The sequence below is a fragment of the Neofelis nebulosa genome, chromosome 9, assembly GCF_028018385.1.
Source record: "Neofelis nebulosa isolate mNeoNeb1 chromosome 9, mNeoNeb1.pri, whole genome shotgun sequence".
NCBI lineage: Eukaryota > Metazoa > Chordata > Mammalia > Carnivora > Felidae > Neofelis > Neofelis nebulosa.
This window is the reverse complement of record NC_080790.1, coordinates 136,146,667-136,163,540: the sequence shown is the minus strand read 5'-3', so window position 1 is coordinate 136,163,540 and position 16,874 is coordinate 136,146,667. Positions and strand designations below refer to the sequence as shown.

Sequence of the window (16,874 nt, the reverse complement as noted above, 5' to 3'; positions counted from 1 at the left end):
GCAGTTCACATACCAGTTGTTATCAGGCTTCAGAGTAACATAAATAAATAGAACAGCCAGCCTCGCGGAAAGAAGAAAAAGTTGGGGCCTCCTCTCCGATCCTAGTATCGGACAAAGTAGTAATTAACTCTCCTCCCCTTCCTGAGAATTGAGCACGTTTCTTAGCCTTTCTGTTCTTTTCACTGGAAAAAAGGGGGTTGTGACATTGCCCCCTCCTAGGTTACCCGGATGATTCAAGAGCTAACTCAGGCCAAGTGCTTAGCTCCCTCAGCTCACGGCCCCTTCCCGGTGTAGACCTGATGACAATTCCAGCCCTTCTCACACCATGTTCATCATTGAGGTCTTTTTCCCCTTGGGAACTTCAGATACCGAAGCGCTTACCACGTGCCTCGGGAAGATTCTGCGCTCAGGTTAGGGGCCTAGGGAGCTGTTGAGCGGCAAGGCTGGTGACACTAAACTTGAGAAGCACAGAGCAGACAGAAGAATCTCGAAAGACAGCGGTAGCACCTGCTGGCCTCCCTCGTTCCCTGCTGCCCTACAGGACGCTGACTTATTTCTAACTTCCAAGGTAGTTTTATATCGGCCGTTTCCCTATCTCTGTTTAAATCTATGACATTTCTGAGTAGCATTATGGATCATATCCGTCCCACACGTGGGACATGCCTGCTTGGTCGCAAGCATGCCCTGGAGGTAATGCTGGTAAGCCAAGAGAGCCGTCTGAACAGAAGGTACTCGAACATCTGCTTCCCGCAGCCAAGCCCTAGCGTGGCCTTCCCCACTTGCTGTATTTTGTGTGCTATGCACCATATACTCGGCCAGGACCCTTCTCCGCTTGGAGCCACGCTGGCTGACCGAGGGCTGATGACACGGACCCTCCCCGCCCCCCCACCACCAGGGAACAATACTGTCCCAAACGCTAAAACGACAATGTTACAGAGGGCTGCGAGAACCTTCAAGGAACCCGCCGGGCGGGCAGGGGACCCAGGAAAAGGCATCGTAAGCATCACTATCAGGGGGAGGCAAGTGACCGGCAATTGTACGACAGGCACTGGGTGAACCCGGGCTGGCCCATCACCACCCTGGGCACCGTGAGGAGACGAAGGAGCACTTGCCTCCGGGAGAGGATATGCTATAGCCACGGGTGCACCAAGGCCCACCTACGACGCGCAAAGCAAAGCTCCGGGTTCGAGGCCCAGCAGACACACAGCCCAGTTTACGTCTGTCGAGGCCACTTGAGGGGTAAGTAGGAGGCAGGTCATAATGGAGCGGGGACCGGGAATCGCTGGAAAAAGGTTTGGAAAGAGGGACAGGGGAGGGCAGATCAAGGAAGGAACGGAGGCGAATCTGAGGAGTGTGGGTTTGACGGGAAGGTCGTGGGCCCAGGAGTTAATTGTTTATTTCATTCTAGACTAAATACAGGCAACCTGCCTCGTGCTCTATCTCGATGCCCTAAGCAGCAGGATCGTGAGTCCACCTGGCAGAAAGCGCTGCACACACTCAGGGACAAATGGGATCCCACCTCTTACATTTCTGGTCTCCTGGGCTCCCCGGGCCTTTTGGCAGAAAGCCAGCATCTCCCTCCTGGGGTGTCTCCCTCCAAATGTTATCTGCCAACACAGGGAGGTCTGTGGAGTCCGAAAGGAAGAGTCAGTTCAGATTCCACAGGGAACGGGGATCGGAGGCGGCGCGTACTTACAGCCAGTTGTGGCCCAAAGATGCCGACACTGCTAAAATGTGACCTTGACTTTCCAGATTCTTCCAGAGACTGCCAGACGTGCCCACTGCCTTGGGATCGAGTCCGGGCTACACGGCGGCTCCAAACACCGTTGCCCAGATCTTTTAACCCCATCCACAGGCACAGTCAGGCTGGCACCCTGGCCCGGGAATGCTGTTTCAACGTCGGCCACCTCACGGCCCCGACGGTGGTTTTCCTTTGTCGTGATCCACTCGCAAAGGCTCCTCTCCTTTCCCTGGTCAGTGGGGCTGCCTGGACCCTCCTGAAGGAAGGCGACCTTCTGAGGTGTCCCCTCAGAGGCCCCTCAAACAGGGCCCCTCAGAGGCTCCAAAGGGGTTTTCCTTGGCCAGCCCCCTAATGGGTTCCAAGATGGCTTCCCCTGGTGGCTCCCAAGAACGTCTGCCAAGAGGAAAGAAAACAAATACAATCTTTGGGACAACTTCCCACTTCAGGAGCAAAGTTTAGAAAACCGTAGGTTTGTCTCTTCTGCTTTACCTCCTGCCTCCCCTCCATCCATGTCATCCTCCCCGCCCCACCCAGGCAGCTCTCTTCCTGCCGTATCTCCTTGCCACCCCCCTACCCCCTGCTCATCTCTCCCTGTCTCTCCTTAAGCCCCTACATTTCTCCTCCAAGTCTACCTTGGTTTCCCCTCTCCATGGCCATCCTCCCACTTGGCCTTATATCTCCTTTAAAATTTTCATTTTTAATTGGTAGTTGAAATTTCTTTTCTTTTTTAATTTTTTTTTTTTTTTTTAGTGTTTATTCACTTTTGCGAGAGAGCGACAGAACACGAGCGGGGGAGGGGCAGAGAGAGGAGACACAGAACCCTAAGCAGGCTCTAGGCCGCTCTAGGCTCTAGCGGTCAGCCCAGAGCCCGACGCGGGGCTCGAACCCACGAGCCATGAGATCGTGACCTGAGCCGAAGTCGGACGCCCAACCGACAGAGCCCCCCCAGGGGCCCCAGTAGTTGAAATTTCTAATCACAAATTTGTGGCCTAAACACTGGCAAAAGTTTCTAGCTGCATGAGTGTTGGAGCGATAATGCAAAATTACCAGAGAAGGCACTAAGTAGGTGGGGGTTGTTCAAGCAGAAAAACTCATTTAAATGATCTAAAAGCGGTTGTTAGAACACGCTGTTTTCCCACGACCTTCAAAGAACTATCTCCCCCGTGGAGTACACTTATCGTAACAGAAACCCCAGACACAGTATTTAAAACCGGCGATCCGAGAATCTGAGTCACAAAGGCATTACTGCTGAGTTCGAGCCCTGCATCAGGCTCTGTGCTGACAGCATGGAGCCTGCTTGGGATTCTCTCTCTCCCTCTCTGCCCCTCCCCCATTTGCACTCTCTCTCAATCTCTAATTAAACAATAAACTTAAAAAAAAAAAAAAAAAGAAAGAAAGAAACTATTTCTCCTCTGAGGCTTTGGAAACCCATCAGAGCCTTCTCCTCAAGACTGTCGTCTCCTGTCCTGCGTTGTCTGTACAGAACCCCTTCCCCCCATCATCCAAATAAGTTTATCCGCAATCAGCACACAAGAAAATTCCATTAAAATTGTATTCAAATCTTGAAAAAAGTGAAAACAAAATGGGATGATTCCCTGGAATGTTGTAAAACCATAACCTTAAAAAAAAAAAAAAAAACCAATCAACGTACGGCAGACTATCTTAATCACCCTTCGCTCCAAACTTGCATCGATTTTGGACCTAGCTGAAGACACCAACCAACTCCTTCTGGAGACCATCAAAATTATTAATTTCCATTAAAAAGAATTTATTGAGGTGAAATTCGCACACCAGGCGAGCCGCCCTTTTAAGCGAAAAGCCCGGCGGCGCACGGCGCGCTCCCGCCTGGTCCCTTTCTCCTTCGCTTTCCCCCGCCTTCTCCCGCCCGCCCTGAGATGTTGGGGAAAGAACTTGGTAAGGCCTGGAAGGTCTGGAGATCGGGAGAAGACGCCAGCTGACCCGCAGCTCCCACTCCCGCCCGAGCCCAGCCCTCCCTCCCCTCCACGCTCCCACCAACCCCACCGGCTCCGCTCTGCTTCCTTCTTGCCCCCTGTGTCTCCTCCCCGGTGCCCCTTCCTACCTCTCCCCTTCTGTTCCATGGACTTCCACGCCCCACCCTTGTCTGGGCTCCCTGCCATTCTCTGTCGCGCTCACCAGAACCTCCGGAGCCCCCCCCCCCCACGGGCTCCCCCACCACCCATCCACCGCCCCTGCCCATCTACCCACTCCGTGCTTCCCAACTCCTCAGAGTTCTCCCTCCCTGGCACGCCCCCACCTTATCCACGCTCCTACCCCAAGTCTCTGCTCTGCCCCCCCCCCCCAGGTGGTCCCTCTACTCCCCCTTCCCATCCACCTGCCCCCGGGATCTCTCGGCGCCCCCTGCAGGTCCCGCCGCACGTTCCCTCCTCGTGCATTCCCCCCCCACAGGTGCCCCCACCACTCCCCTTTCCCATCCACCTGCCCCCGGGGTCTCTCGGCGCCCTTTGCAGGTCCCATTTCCCTCCCTCATTTATTCCCCTCCCCCCATCTTAGCCCCTCCCCCACCCAGGTGCCCCCACTACTCTGCCCCTAGGGTCTCTCCGCGCCCCCTGCAGGTGCCCATATGCTTTCCCCCATGCGTCCCCCGTGTGCCCCTTGCAGGTGGCCCCCATTTCCGCTCCATATCTATCCGGGTCTCAGCTCCCCCTGAGGGTGCCCCTCCCCTTCCAACTCCCCCATCGTCCCTTGCATCATCCCTCTCCCCTGGCTCCGCCCCTTGCACGCTGAGCCCCTCTTTCCCGCCCAGCCCAGCGCCTGCGCGCTGCTGCATCGACCCTCGCATCCAAGCGGCCTGCGAGCTGCAGGCGGTAGCTGGCGGCACAAGGCTCGCGGCTGGCTCGAGGTGGAGGCCACCCCGCGTCTAGACGGGGTGGGCTTGGCGCCCAGGCCACGCCTCCCGGGTGAGGGGCCGCCCCTGGGGCTGGACGCCAGGCCCCTCCGGGACACAGGCTGGTGCCACGTGGGTGTGGGAGGGCGGGGCTGGGGAGGGGGGCCCCGGGCTAGGCGTGGAGGGCGGGCGTCGGGTGGGACCGGGAGTGGGGGCGCCCCGAACGCCCAGGGTGTGCGTGCCCGGGGCTGAAGCCTGCTCTGCCGAGATTGCGTGGGCTCCAGGCCCAAAGTCCAGGCGGCACAGACGGCGCTCGATCTGGACGTGCCACGTGGTGGAAAGTTTGCTCGGGGCCCCCCCCCTTGCACATGCATTTGCTGAAAGCCCACTCAGACCCGAGCTTTCTAGGCCTAGCGGCGTGCATGGCCCCGGACCCTGCTAAGCGCCCCCCACCCCCCTTTGCTAGGCCTGGAACGTGCATTTGCCAAAAGCCGACTTCAGGCCCAACCCCGTGGGTTCTGGAATCTTCTGGACTAATGCCGACTTTAGCTTCAACCCTGTTTAGGCTCAGCCTCTTCCAGGCCTAGGCTGAGTCAACTTAGCCCTGACTCGCAGGAGGCCAGGACCTTGGCATGCCTTGATCGAACCGCCCTGTGCCCTACCAAGACGGCTCGCTTCTTTCTTACACAGGCCACGTCACGATGGCAGGGACTGAGCTCTCCGTCCCTTCTGAGCAGTTTACCAAAATCAAAGAATGGGAGTTGATGCCGGCAAAAGCCCTGGAAGTGGGGCAGGAAGAGGGAGCCTGCAGAGGGAGGGAACACCTGGGCCCCGGAAATGTGGAGGCCCAGGGCACCCATGGCCTCCTCCAGGCCAAGATGCTGGAGGGGGAGCGGGAGCGGGAGCTGGTGCTCACCACGGAGGAGAGCGGGAAGCACATCGTGACCCTGCAGACGGTGCTCTTTTCCTCCGAAGACGTGCAGCTACAGGACGTCGGCTGGCTGACACCGCAGGGCCGGGAAGGGGTGCAGGGGGCAGTCCGGCAGGCCAGCGGCGGGGAGCAGTCTCTGCTGTGGCTGGACGAGGGGTCCCAGCAGTGCGTGATCATTAGCATCCAGGAAGACGCGTACACTTTGCAAGAGCTGGAGGTGATGCAGCTTCACGTTCTGGAGGGCAGTGTGGCCACGGCCAACGAAGACACCAAGTTTGTGGTGAGCTTGGCCGAAAGCACCGGGTCGGTCAAGGTACGGCCGGTTTTAATAAACAGACCCTGTACATAGAGGAAAAACTCCCAGCGGCTTTTCTTTTTTTGTGGTTGTTTTTTTAAAAGTGGCTCTTGGTGCGGTATTGGGTATGGACAAGCAGTTTAAAAATTGCACTTTAAAATTAAGCACGGTAAAAATAATGCCCTGGGAAGATCTCGGGAGACCTTATGTTCTTTTCTTTCTTTTTCTTTTTCTGCTTTAATGTTTATTTTTGAGAGCGAGAGAGAGAATGTGGGGAGGGGCAGAGAGAGAGGGAGACACAGAATCCGAAGCAGGCTTCAGGCCCCCGAGCTGTCAGGACAGAACCCGATGCGGGGCTCGAACCCACGAACCGTGAGATCGTGACCTGAGCCGAAGTTGGGTCGGTCGCTCAATCGACTGAGCCACCCAGGTGCCCCCTTCATGTTCTTTCTAAGAGCTTAAAAAATTAGATTAGAATATTACAGGGTGCTGTGCGCGTGTTTTGTTTTGTTTTAAAATTGTGTGACATTTTCTTACCAAAACCCTTGGTGCTTAGTAGTTATGGCTTAAGCATTTTGGTTGCACTGAATAATCTGTGCTTCTTTAGTTTTTTGTTCTTTACGTATTCTGCGGTTTCATCCCGGCAAAGAGTTTTATCGATTGTCATCGAGAGTATAGTATTTGTGTGAATACTCATTTTTGTTTATCAGCTTGAGAAAGGTCAGGGGGAGGACCAGCCGTCTGCTGAAGGAGGGTTCCACGCCCAGACCCAGGAGCAGTTCTTTCTCGTGGAAGCCAAGCCTGGAGACGAAGGAAGTGACGAAATTGTTCTCACAATTTCAAACTTAAACGTGGGAGAACAGGAAGACAGACCTGCCTCCGGTCAAGGCCGTGTTGAAAAAGCCAACTCTACAAACAATCAGAAAAAGGCAGAGGGTAGGCCGGTTCGCTTAGCGTAAGAGACCCTGCGTCTCAGGGGGGGCTGTGCTTTTCCTTCAGGGGAACGGGATGGGGGTTGAAATTTTATGGGGTCGCCTTTCGGTTGGCTTCCAAAATGTCAGGAAACGGCAGAAAATTTAAGCTAATGGTCTGTATGGGGAATCGAACCCCAAAGAGCTTTGTGTCTCGGACAGAAATGTTCTAAAGGCACTGTAAAAATAATTCTGCCAAGTGCTGCGTGAGAACAGAGAAGGTGAGCCCTGATCTGCCCCTAGTTTGCAGCCGGCGGGTGGAAGCGGGGGAAGGCGGGGGCAGGGGAATGCAGGGCTGATGGAGGTGAGGGCGAGGGCCCCGGGGCCGGGAGAAGGGGTGATGTCCACAAGGCGGCAGAGCATCTGATGTTAGGCGAGGCTCAGGGAGAGGACTCAGAAACCATTAAGACGGGATCACCATTCCAGGCGGCAGGAGATGGCCCGTGGGGGTAGCTCCGGAAGTATGTGCCTTCGTAAAGTGGACGGCTCCCGGAGAGCCCCACGGTGGGTGCCCAAAGAGGGTGATGGGGCCAGGTTAAGAAGGACCTTGAAGCTCTCTCAGAGTCACGTTAAAACCGAGGTTGCCTGGCGGCCGCCCACAAAACAAGTTGACCCTCAAAAATTGTTGAGCTTTTTAGAAAATACCAGGGTCTCGCTTACTTAAATCAAGAGAGTTGGTCCCTCAAATCTCAGTTTCTAGCTCATTTCTGCAAAGTCAAATCTGGCGACGCTCGGCTGGTTCCTCTCAGCCGCAGGTGGCCGGGGTGGGGAGGTGACTCAGTTTCAAAAGTCACTTAACCTGATCTTAACCTGTGGGTAGAAGCATTCATTTGGGTTTATCGCCTCTGGCCTCAGCGGGGGGTTGAGTTTGCAACCTTTGCTATAACGTGTGTCCCCGTATATAGCGTTTCTCCTGTATTTAAAGCAGGAGATTGTACCCCCAAATTCCCAATTCCTAGCTCGCTTTATTTTTAGTATGTTCACAATTTTGTGCAACCCTCACCACTAATTCCAGGCTATTTTCATCCCCCAAAGTATTCCCACGTAGCATCGGGATGTTCTGGACATTTCCCTTACATGGACTCATGTACCTAAAACACGTGCCCTTTTGTGTCTGGGTGCCTTCCCTTGGCCTGATGTTTGCAAGCTTCGCCCACGTTGTAGCATTTATCAGGGCTTTGTTCCTTCATTCCTGAGTCGTACTGCGTCGTGGGTACAGCCTATTTTGTTCCCATCCGTCCACCCATCGCCAGAGTGCCGCCGTGAACATTCGCGCACAGGCTTTTGTTGGAATGCTTTCTCTCTGTTCTTCCGGTTGCAACTCACGGTTGCAGCTGCCCCGATTTACAATCCCACCAGCAGTGTCAGGGGGTTCCAGTGTCTCCACGTCCTTGCTGACACTTAACTTCCCGTCTTGAAACCACAATAGCCATCCTAGTGGATGTAAAGAGTTATCTCATTGTGGTTTTGATTTGCATTTTCCTGGCGCCTGATGATGTCGCATATATTTTGATGTGCTTATTGGCCACTCGTAGGTCTTCTTTGGAGGAATGTCTGTTGAAATCTTTTATTTTTTAATTGGTGCCTGTATTCGTTTCCTGGTGCCTGCCGTAACAAAATACCGCAAGCTGGGTGCCGTAAACGACAAAAATGGATTCTCTCGTGGTCCCAAAGGCTGGAAACCTGAGATCGAGATCATGCTGTTGGAAGGTTCTAGGAAAGAACATGTTCCGTGCCTTTTTCTTAGCATCTGGCCGTTGTCACAATCACGACATTTTTTGGCTTACGGATATATCACTGGTGTCTGCCCATGTTGTCACGTAAAACTCTCCTTCCCTGTGTGTGTCTCTCTCTCTCTGTTTCTTCTGTTCTCACTCGGGTACCAATCATGCTGGATTAGGACCCACCCTCATCCGGCATGATCATCTAAACTTGATGACATCTACAAAGGTCCTATTTGCAGGTAAGGTCACAGTTACAGACATTTGCCGTTAGGATTTCAGTGTATCTTTTTGGGGAACGCAGGTCAACCCATGAACCTTCTATTCCAAGTTTATTGGGTGTTGTTGGAATTCGTAAAGTGCTTTTTTCTGAAGCTGTTGAGATGACCGCGTTTTCCTTCCCCTTCCTTTTGTGAATATGGTGTGTTGCACTGCTTGGTTTCCATACGTCCCACCACCCTTCCATTCCTGGGATAAATTCCACTTGGTCCTGGTGCACAATTCTTTTAATAAGCTACTACTGGGTTTGGTTTATTGGAATTCTACTGAAGATTTGAAGATTGGTGTCTGTGGTGTCTGAGTAATGCTGGCCTCATGGAAGGGTCCTACTTTTTTGTGCCTGAACTTTGAAAAAGGATTGATGTTAATTCCTTTTTTTTTTTTTTACATTTTATTTATTTTTGATAGAGAGAGACAGAGCACGAGTGGGGGAGGGGCAGAGAGAGACAGAGACACAGAATCCGAAGCCGGCTCCGGGCTCCGAGCCGTCGGCACAGAGCCCGACGCGGGGCTCGAACTCACGAACCGTGAGATCGTGACCTGAGCTGAAGTCGGATGCTTAAGCGACTGAGCCACCCAGGCGCCCCAGGATTGATGTTAATTCTTTAAGCACCTGGTAGAATTCTCCAGTAAATCCCTCTGGTCCTAGGGATTTCTTTGTGGGTAGTTTTTTTGATGAATGACTCAATCTCTTTGTTTGCTATAGCGCTATTCCGATTTTCTGTTTCTTCTGGAGCCAGTTATGGTGGCTTGTGTGTTTCTAAGAATATTCCATTTTCTCTGGGTTATCTGGTTTGCTGGCAGACAGTGGCTCGCAGTATTCTCTTATAAGCTCTGTCCCTCTGTGCAGTTGGTAGTAATGTCCCCACTTTCCCTTCCTGCTTTTGCTTATTTGACTTGTCTCATTTGTTTCCCAGTTGCAAGTCCGGGTAAAGGTTTGTCAGTGGTGATCTTTTCAAAGAACCTATTTTTGCTTTCATCAGTTCTGTTGTTTTTCTGTCTTCGATCTCATTTATCTCCACTCCAGTCTTCATGATTTCCTTCCTTCTGCCAGCTTTGGGTTTAGATTTCTCTTACTTTTCTAGTTCCTCAGGATGTAAAGTTAGGTTATTGACCCGAAATGCTTTTTCTTTTTTCACGTAGGTGTCTACAGCTGAAACTTTTCCTCCGAGCACTGCTTTCGCTACATGCTATAAGCTTTGGTGTGCTGTGTGTCACTTCCATTCAGCTCAGAGCATTTCACAGTGGCTTTGTGATGTCTTCTTTGACCCATCGGTCACCTGTGAGCGTGCTGTTTAATTTCCACATATGTGTGAATTTTCCAAGCTTCCTTCTGTTACCGATTGCCACTTTAGTGCCATCACGGTCAGAGAGCATATGATCTCTATATTTTTAAATTTATTGACACTCGTTTTGTGGCCTGACACGTGGCTTTTCCTGAGGAAGTTTCCGTTTGCACGTGAGGAGAATAATGTCCACCGTGCTGGTGTTGAGTGGTGTTCTGTAGATGTCTGTTACGTCTGTTTGGTTGATGGCGGGGGGTCTTCTGTTTCCTTGCTGATCCTCTGTCTAGTTGTCCTCTCCATTGTTGAAAGTAGGGTGTTGAAATCTCCAAGCGCCTCTCTCCACCTTCACTTCTGTCAATTTTTGCTTCAAGTATTTTGGGACTCTGTCATGGGGCGCGTATATGTTTATAACTGTCCTACTTTTGTGATAGATCGAGTCTGTTATCGTTATATAACGTCCTTAATTGTCTCTTGGAACAGTATTTGCCTTAAGTCTGTTTTGTCTATTGCTAGAGTTGCCTCAGCTCTTCCGGTCACCCGTTTGCATGGAACGTCTCCTGTTGGGTTACCATATTATGCGTAAAAAAAAAACCAAAAAAAGGATGTACCGAGTAACTTCGATGAGTTTCAGTGGAATTTCAACATTGAAACGAAAGATTTTTCCAAATACACAGACTCCGTATCTTCTTCCTGCAGAAGCAAAACGACCCTTCTGCTGTGATAGCTGCGTGTTCACCTCTTCTAGAATTTCGAGCTTTAATCGTCATATGAAAACTCACAGCACCGAAAAGCCCCACATGTGCCACCTGTGCCTGAAAGCTTTCCGCACGGTCACTCTTCTGCGGAATCACATCAACACTCACACAGGTAAACCAGGGGAGAAGAATTATTTCCCATGAAGGATGCGTGTTAAGGTTTACGTACGAATGCGAATCCACCTATCTGCACTTGAGAGTAACGTGTCTATTTCGACCCCTTTGGTTTTGTCTTCTTCGATTGTGCTTAAAAACATCGAGTGTTACAAGGATTTTCTTCCCACACGTGTCTGGGGGTAGTTAGGGTTTACAGGACCTCTTCTTCATTGTTAGAGCGTTTTGAAATGGAGTCTAATTGATAGGTTATAAATCCCTAGGGATATTTGTGGTGAAGTCTTATCTGAAAAGGCTGAACTTGTGATTTTACAGGAACCAGGCCCTACAAGTGTGGTGACTGTGTCATGGCATTTGTCACCAGTGGAGAACTTGTCCGACACAGACGTTATAAACACACTCACGAGAAACCCTTTAAATGTTCCATCTGCAAGTATGCCAGTGTGGAAGTAAGTCCGTCCTTGTCCTTAGGGCTTTGTGGCATTCTTTCTAACTTGACACGGGGCGCCTGAGTGGCTCAGTTGGTTAAGTGTCCGACTTCAGCTCAGCTCATGATCTCATGGTTTGTGAGTTCAAGCCCCACGTCGGGGTCTCTGCTGACAGAGTTTGGAGCCTGCTTCAAAGCCTCTGTCTCCCTTTCTCTCTCTCTGCCCCTCCCCTGCTCACACTCTGTGTCTCTCTCAAAAATAAACATTAGACAAGAAATTTAAAAAGTTGACGCAAAAGTTAAGTCACACTAACAGAATCTCTTACAGAATAGGTTTTGCTAAAGATATTATTCGTAGAAAATCTATGTGGGAAATGATACTCATTTTTATTTTATACGTTTAAAATAGAAAATTGGATTTTTTTTTTTTTTTGATTACCAACTCGTGAAAGCAACATGAAAGGTGTACGAATTATAAATACAATCACTTTTACTTGGGAAATAATTCTCAAGTGTGTTAAGTTCTGTCCGGTGTTCTGTGGAGTGTAGTCAGTTCTACAAAATCAAAATGTATTTGCTCTGACATAGAACACAGATTCAGTGTGGGTTTTTGCTGCAATTTTGGACCTTACCTCCGGGGCCCCTGGTCAGATATAAAGCGACTTGTGTGAGCATTCAGACACGGCCCGTTTCCTGTCTTAATTACAGACAGACCACCTATCTCAGATTTCCAATTATGTGTCGTGTTCCTTTGAATTCTCTTGTATTTATACCTTCTGGCAGGCCTAGCTGCACCCTAAATGAAATGACAGAAGAATGTGACACTTCCTTTCCAACGTCAGGTCTCTGCGGTCACCGTTTAAGGACTCGGCCCTCTGTCCTGAGTCTGAGCCCAGTTGGGAAGGGATCACACACTCGAAAGGAACAGAGTTAAAGGGGAGGCCTCAAATTTAAATACAGTCATGGCGCAACCGTGTTTCATCAACTAGGAAAGTTGGCGCACGGGGTCAGGATTTGGTTCAGGAATTCTTTTCCCCCCACTGTTACTATTTTTAAAAATGATTTGCCATCGGAGTTAAAGGTGGTGGCTGCGTGTGGAAACCCCGAGAGGAGGTTTCAGAACTCAAAGCCGCCTGAGGACCCGAGGCCCGGAGTGGCCCCGTCCTTGGTGTCCTTCTGGCTCTCCGAGCAAGCTCGTGTGTTGGCAGAGGCCCTTCTCGGGGGTGGGCAGTCCGCGTGCAGCCCGAGGGCTGGTCGGCCTCGACAGAGGGACCCCCAGCCGCTGCTATCACCCCTTTTGTACGGTTTCCAAGCCTTTCCCTGCTGCTCGGTTCTGAGCAGGGAGCCACCTGGGCCCCCCTCACCATCCCTTGACGCTTAGGCCACCAGGAAGGTACCAGAGCCGTAGGCAGATCACAACGCTCCTGACACCTTGTCAACGCGCCTTGTCCCCTCCTCCCTTTGCAGCCACGGGGGACATCTGTCACAGCGCCTTCGCTCCCTCTCACCGCTCCCCAAACTTTTTGTGCTGTTGTTGCTAAAACTTCTCGCTTTGCCTTCTAATATACCCAAAGACGTCCACTTTTCTTCTAAAAATCCGAGCTGCATTTTTCGGTTTGGGCCTTGTTTTCCGTCCCAAGTCTTCTGTTGTTCTTGAATGTTCTCCAGGCTTCCGTATGCTTATCCCGTACTGGGGAGCCAGACCCGAGCGCAGCCTTCCTGGGATGGCGCTCAGGGCTGACGCGGGCTTTCTGACCTCCGTCGCCCGAGTGTGGCTGATGGGGCCGTGTCCGCTAAAGGCAGATACGGGCCTGCCGTGAGCACACGCAGAAAAAGAGCAGTTCTAGAAGGCGCTCAGTCAGGCCAAAAATGATCAGATGGGAGGGAGTGTGTGGTTTGCCTTTTAACTGATTGCCTGGGATATGTAGTTAATCAAATTAGAATTTGTTTCCTTTTACTTCCAAGTTTCATCTTATAAACAAATCACTGACACACAGAACCTGCCCTTGATAGAAAGCAAGGCCTCCCTTGGTCCACGTGCCATGGGGGTCCACAGAACTGTGAACTCGAAGGGCCCGTAGGGAAACGTCCCATCAAAGACCTGATGCCTCGAGCTTCCTGCTTTATTCACGCAGACAGATGTTTTCTGCCCTGTGTGCACCGCAGCCTGAGCTAAACTTTACAGCGATCGGATGCATGTTGCCTTGGAAATGCAAATAAAATCATGTATGGCTCTGAGCCGCTAGAGTTCAGTTTGTAAAAGTGAAGTTGAACCTGAGAGTCTCTCGAAATGACTGCTCGTTATCCACAAAGGATCACACACACACACACACACACACAATCAAATGAGAAACTTTGTCCACGACAGAAAATAAAAATAATGACCGGTTCATGTTTTTCAGTGTGTGAAATACGCTCTGAGGTTAAACTCGGGCCGATTTCTGCATCTTTTATAATTCTGATTAGTTGAAGACTACTGCTTTTTATTATTTCTTTTTGTTCTTTTTAATGTTTATTGTTGAGAGAGAGAGAGAGAGAGAGAGAGTGTGAGCAGGGGAGGGGCAGAGAGAGGGGGAGACACAGAACCCGAAGCGGGCTCCAGGCTCCGAGCCGTCCGCACAGAGCCCGACGCGGGGCTCGAACCCACGAACCCGCGAGATCGCGGGCTGAGCCGCAGTCGAACGCTTTGCCGACTGGGCCACCGCCCTGAGGTTTCGGGGGCACCAGCGGCCTTTCCTCTGTTCGCCAGGCGAGCAAGCTAAAGCGACACACCCGCTCGCACACGGGGGAGCGTCCCTTCCAGTGCAGCCTGTGCAGCTACGCCAGCAAAGACACCTACAAGCTGAAGCGACACATGAGGACACACTCAGGTGAGGACGGGCCCCGCGGGCGGCCCAGGAGGCTCGGCCGGTGCCCTGTCTCCCCGCCACCCAGTTAGAGCTCGGGCGGCAGAGTGAATTTCTTTGTGCTTTTCCCACACGGGGATCTGGATCCGCACGTCTGCGCCTGTTTGGTGCGGAGGGAGGCCACGTGAGTACCGTGCTGGGACCCCGCGGGGCTAAGTAGGACGCCATCCAGTGCCTGCTGGCGAGGTTTGTCGGGGAGCTCAAAGTCACATGCTTAACTGACCCTTCAGGGTTTTTTTTAAAGTTCGTTTTATTTTGAGGGAGAGATGGAGAGTGAGAGAGTAAGCAGGGGAGGGGCAAAGAGAGAGAGAGACACAGAATCCGCAGCAGGTTCCAGGCTCCGAGCTGTCAGCACCGAGCCCGACACGGGGCTTGAACGCGCGGACCGCGATACCGTGACCTGAGCCGAAGTCGGACGCTTAACCGTCTGCGCCACCCGAGGCGCCCCGGGGACCCTTCAGTTTTAAGGCAAAACGTAAAGTGTGCTGGTTTCGTGCTTCGTAATGCCCTTCACCTTTGTGCCTCATAATGCCCTTCACCTGTTGGCCCGTCCCTCAGCTGCCCCCCCCCTGCCCCGTCCTGCGGAAACTACCAGTTCTCTGTATTTATGAGTCTGTTTCTGTCTGTTTTGTTCCAAAGATCCCGCATATAAGTGACAACATAGGTATTTGTCTTTCTCCATCTGCCTCTTTCACGGAGGCCAACGCCCCTTAAGTCCGTCCATGTTGTTGGAAATGGCAAGATTTCATTCTTGTTTTGCGGCTGAACGACACTCCGTTGTGTATTTACCACATCTTCTGTAGCCGTCCATCTGTCAGACCCTGGGACTGCTTCCGTATCTCGGTGTTTGTAAATAAGGCTGCAGTAAACGTACGGGGGCACATGCCTTTGCGAATTACTGTTTTCCTTTTCTTCGCATAAATCCCCAGAAGTGGCATTCGTGGATTGTGTGGTATTTCTAGTACTCGCTTTGTGGGGTTTTTTTGTCTGTTTGCTTGTTTGTTTGTCTTTTTGGTACGAAGAATACGTTTCCGTGGACATCTCGGTTCTTGATGCCACGGCAGGAACCGGATAGCTAAGTGACGAGTCAGCCGCCAGATGTTAGGAGAGCCGCCCGTCTGGGCCACTGTCCACACAGCCCTACTCGACCCAACGCTGTCTGTCTGGGCTTGATTTAGGAACCCGGCACAAACTGTGGGGCTGAACGGTTGAGGGAAGGGTGGAGAAAGGAGCCCCGGGGACAGCAGAAAAGCTTTTGGCTCCCAAGACCTTTGGGGAGGTTCAGGGCCTGCTGGGCGAAGCCGCCGTGCAGAGGGTCACTTTCGTCATCCGTGTCACAGGTGAGAAGCCCTACGAATGCCACGTGTGCCACACACGCTTCACGCAGAGCGGCACCATGAAAATACACGTTCTGCAGAAGCACAGCAAGAATGTCCCCAAGTACCAGTGTCCGCACTGTGCCACCGTCATCGCAAGGAAGAGCGACCTGCGTGAGTGTCTGGCTTAATGAGCTTCCTTTAACTACGGTATTTGCGGGCTCCTTGGAGGCACGTCCTGGACCCTGGAGCCCTGGGCCTGGTTACAGGGAGGTAGCTGGGCTGCAGGACCTACTCCGGAAGGAGTTTTTTTTTTCCCCAGCGGTCCTGTGGCGCCATCTAGTGGCGAGACTGAAGAGGTGCGGTTTCATGGTTCGGCTCGGAGCACTGGTGCAGCACTGTCACAGGTCTTGTTTCATCCCACCCTAGGCCTCCTTCTACAGATGAAGCAGATGATGAAGGAGCTTAGAGACATAGAGTGATCTGTCCCCAAGTCCCCCGAGTCCGGAGGTGCAGGGACTCGTTACAGGTTCTGACTTGTTATAGGTTCTGACTCTGTTAATGTCCCCACCAGTGACACTCCGCAGACTTTTCTTAGGCTCTTGCTGTAATCCTCTAAAGTTCTGGCGGCCGAAGTGGCAAAAGTGAGGACCAAAACCAGTCCTCCCCTTAAGGAACTCCCTTCAGCAAAGGAGGCCAGCCAGGGCCTGAAATCCTTTACTGTGACATGGTTACGTCCCCTTCGTGGCACAAAACACCACAGAGCAAGAACAGAACCCGCCGTGAGCGACTCCGAATGCCAGGGTTAGGACTCGGGGTTTTACCCTGCCCGCAGGGAAAACCAGGCATATTCAGCAGTGGGGTCGTGGTGGGCACAGCCGTCAGTGAATGAGCATCCCTGCTTTGTCTCGGGGTCCCTGGGCTTCCCATTTTCCGTGAACTTACTTCTCTTTCCAAAGTACGTAACGCTGTGATGCTCAAAACACGTTAGCAGACGTACAAGTCGCGGGTTTGCCCGGAGAAAACCCTGGAGACGAGGTGCACTGTTTGGAAAACATTTCTGAAAGGGTGAGGGTGTTTAATGAAGCTTTAAAATTTTTCTTTGAAGTTTTTTTTACATTTTATTAATTTTTGAGATAGAGAAAGCACGGGGGGAACAGAGAGAGAGAGAGAGAGAGAGAGACAGAATCCGAAGCAGGTTCCAGGCTCTGAGCTGTCAGCACAGAGCCCGATGCGGGGCTCGAACCCACGAACCGCGAGATCATG

At 52.0% G+C, this 16,874-nt stretch overlaps 1 protein-coding gene and 1 long non-coding RNA gene across 2 annotated transcripts in view; both read left to right on the top strand.

Moving 5' to 3' along the window:
* The first annotated feature begins 335 nt into the window (after positions 1 to 335).
* On the top strand, positions 336 to 1,961 carry LOC131485994 (uncharacterized). Its single transcript, XR_009249124.1, has 3 exons — positions 336 to 568; positions 1,046 to 1,239; positions 1,753 to 1,961. It is a non-coding gene; the product is annotated as an uncharacterized LOC131485994 (long non-coding RNA).
* Positions 1,962 to 5,280: 3,319 nt separating this feature from the next.
* Positions 5,281 to 16,874, top strand: part of CTCFL (CCCTC-binding factor like) — a 29,211-nt gene continuing 17,617 nt past the window's right edge. The window contains exons 1-6 of the mRNA XM_058686057.1: positions 5,281 to 5,851; positions 6,544 to 6,769; positions 10,787 to 10,957; positions 11,275 to 11,408; positions 14,136 to 14,256; positions 15,633 to 15,782. Of these exons, the coding sequence (XP_058542040.1) occupies positions 5,309 to 5,851; positions 6,544 to 6,769; positions 10,787 to 10,957; positions 11,275 to 11,408; positions 14,136 to 14,256; positions 15,633 to 15,782 (1,345 nt within the window). The 5' untranslated portion in view covers positions 5,281 to 5,308. The remainder of the gene's footprint in view (positions 5,852 to 6,543; positions 6,770 to 10,786; positions 10,958 to 11,274; positions 11,409 to 14,135; positions 14,257 to 15,632; positions 15,783 to 16,874) is intronic.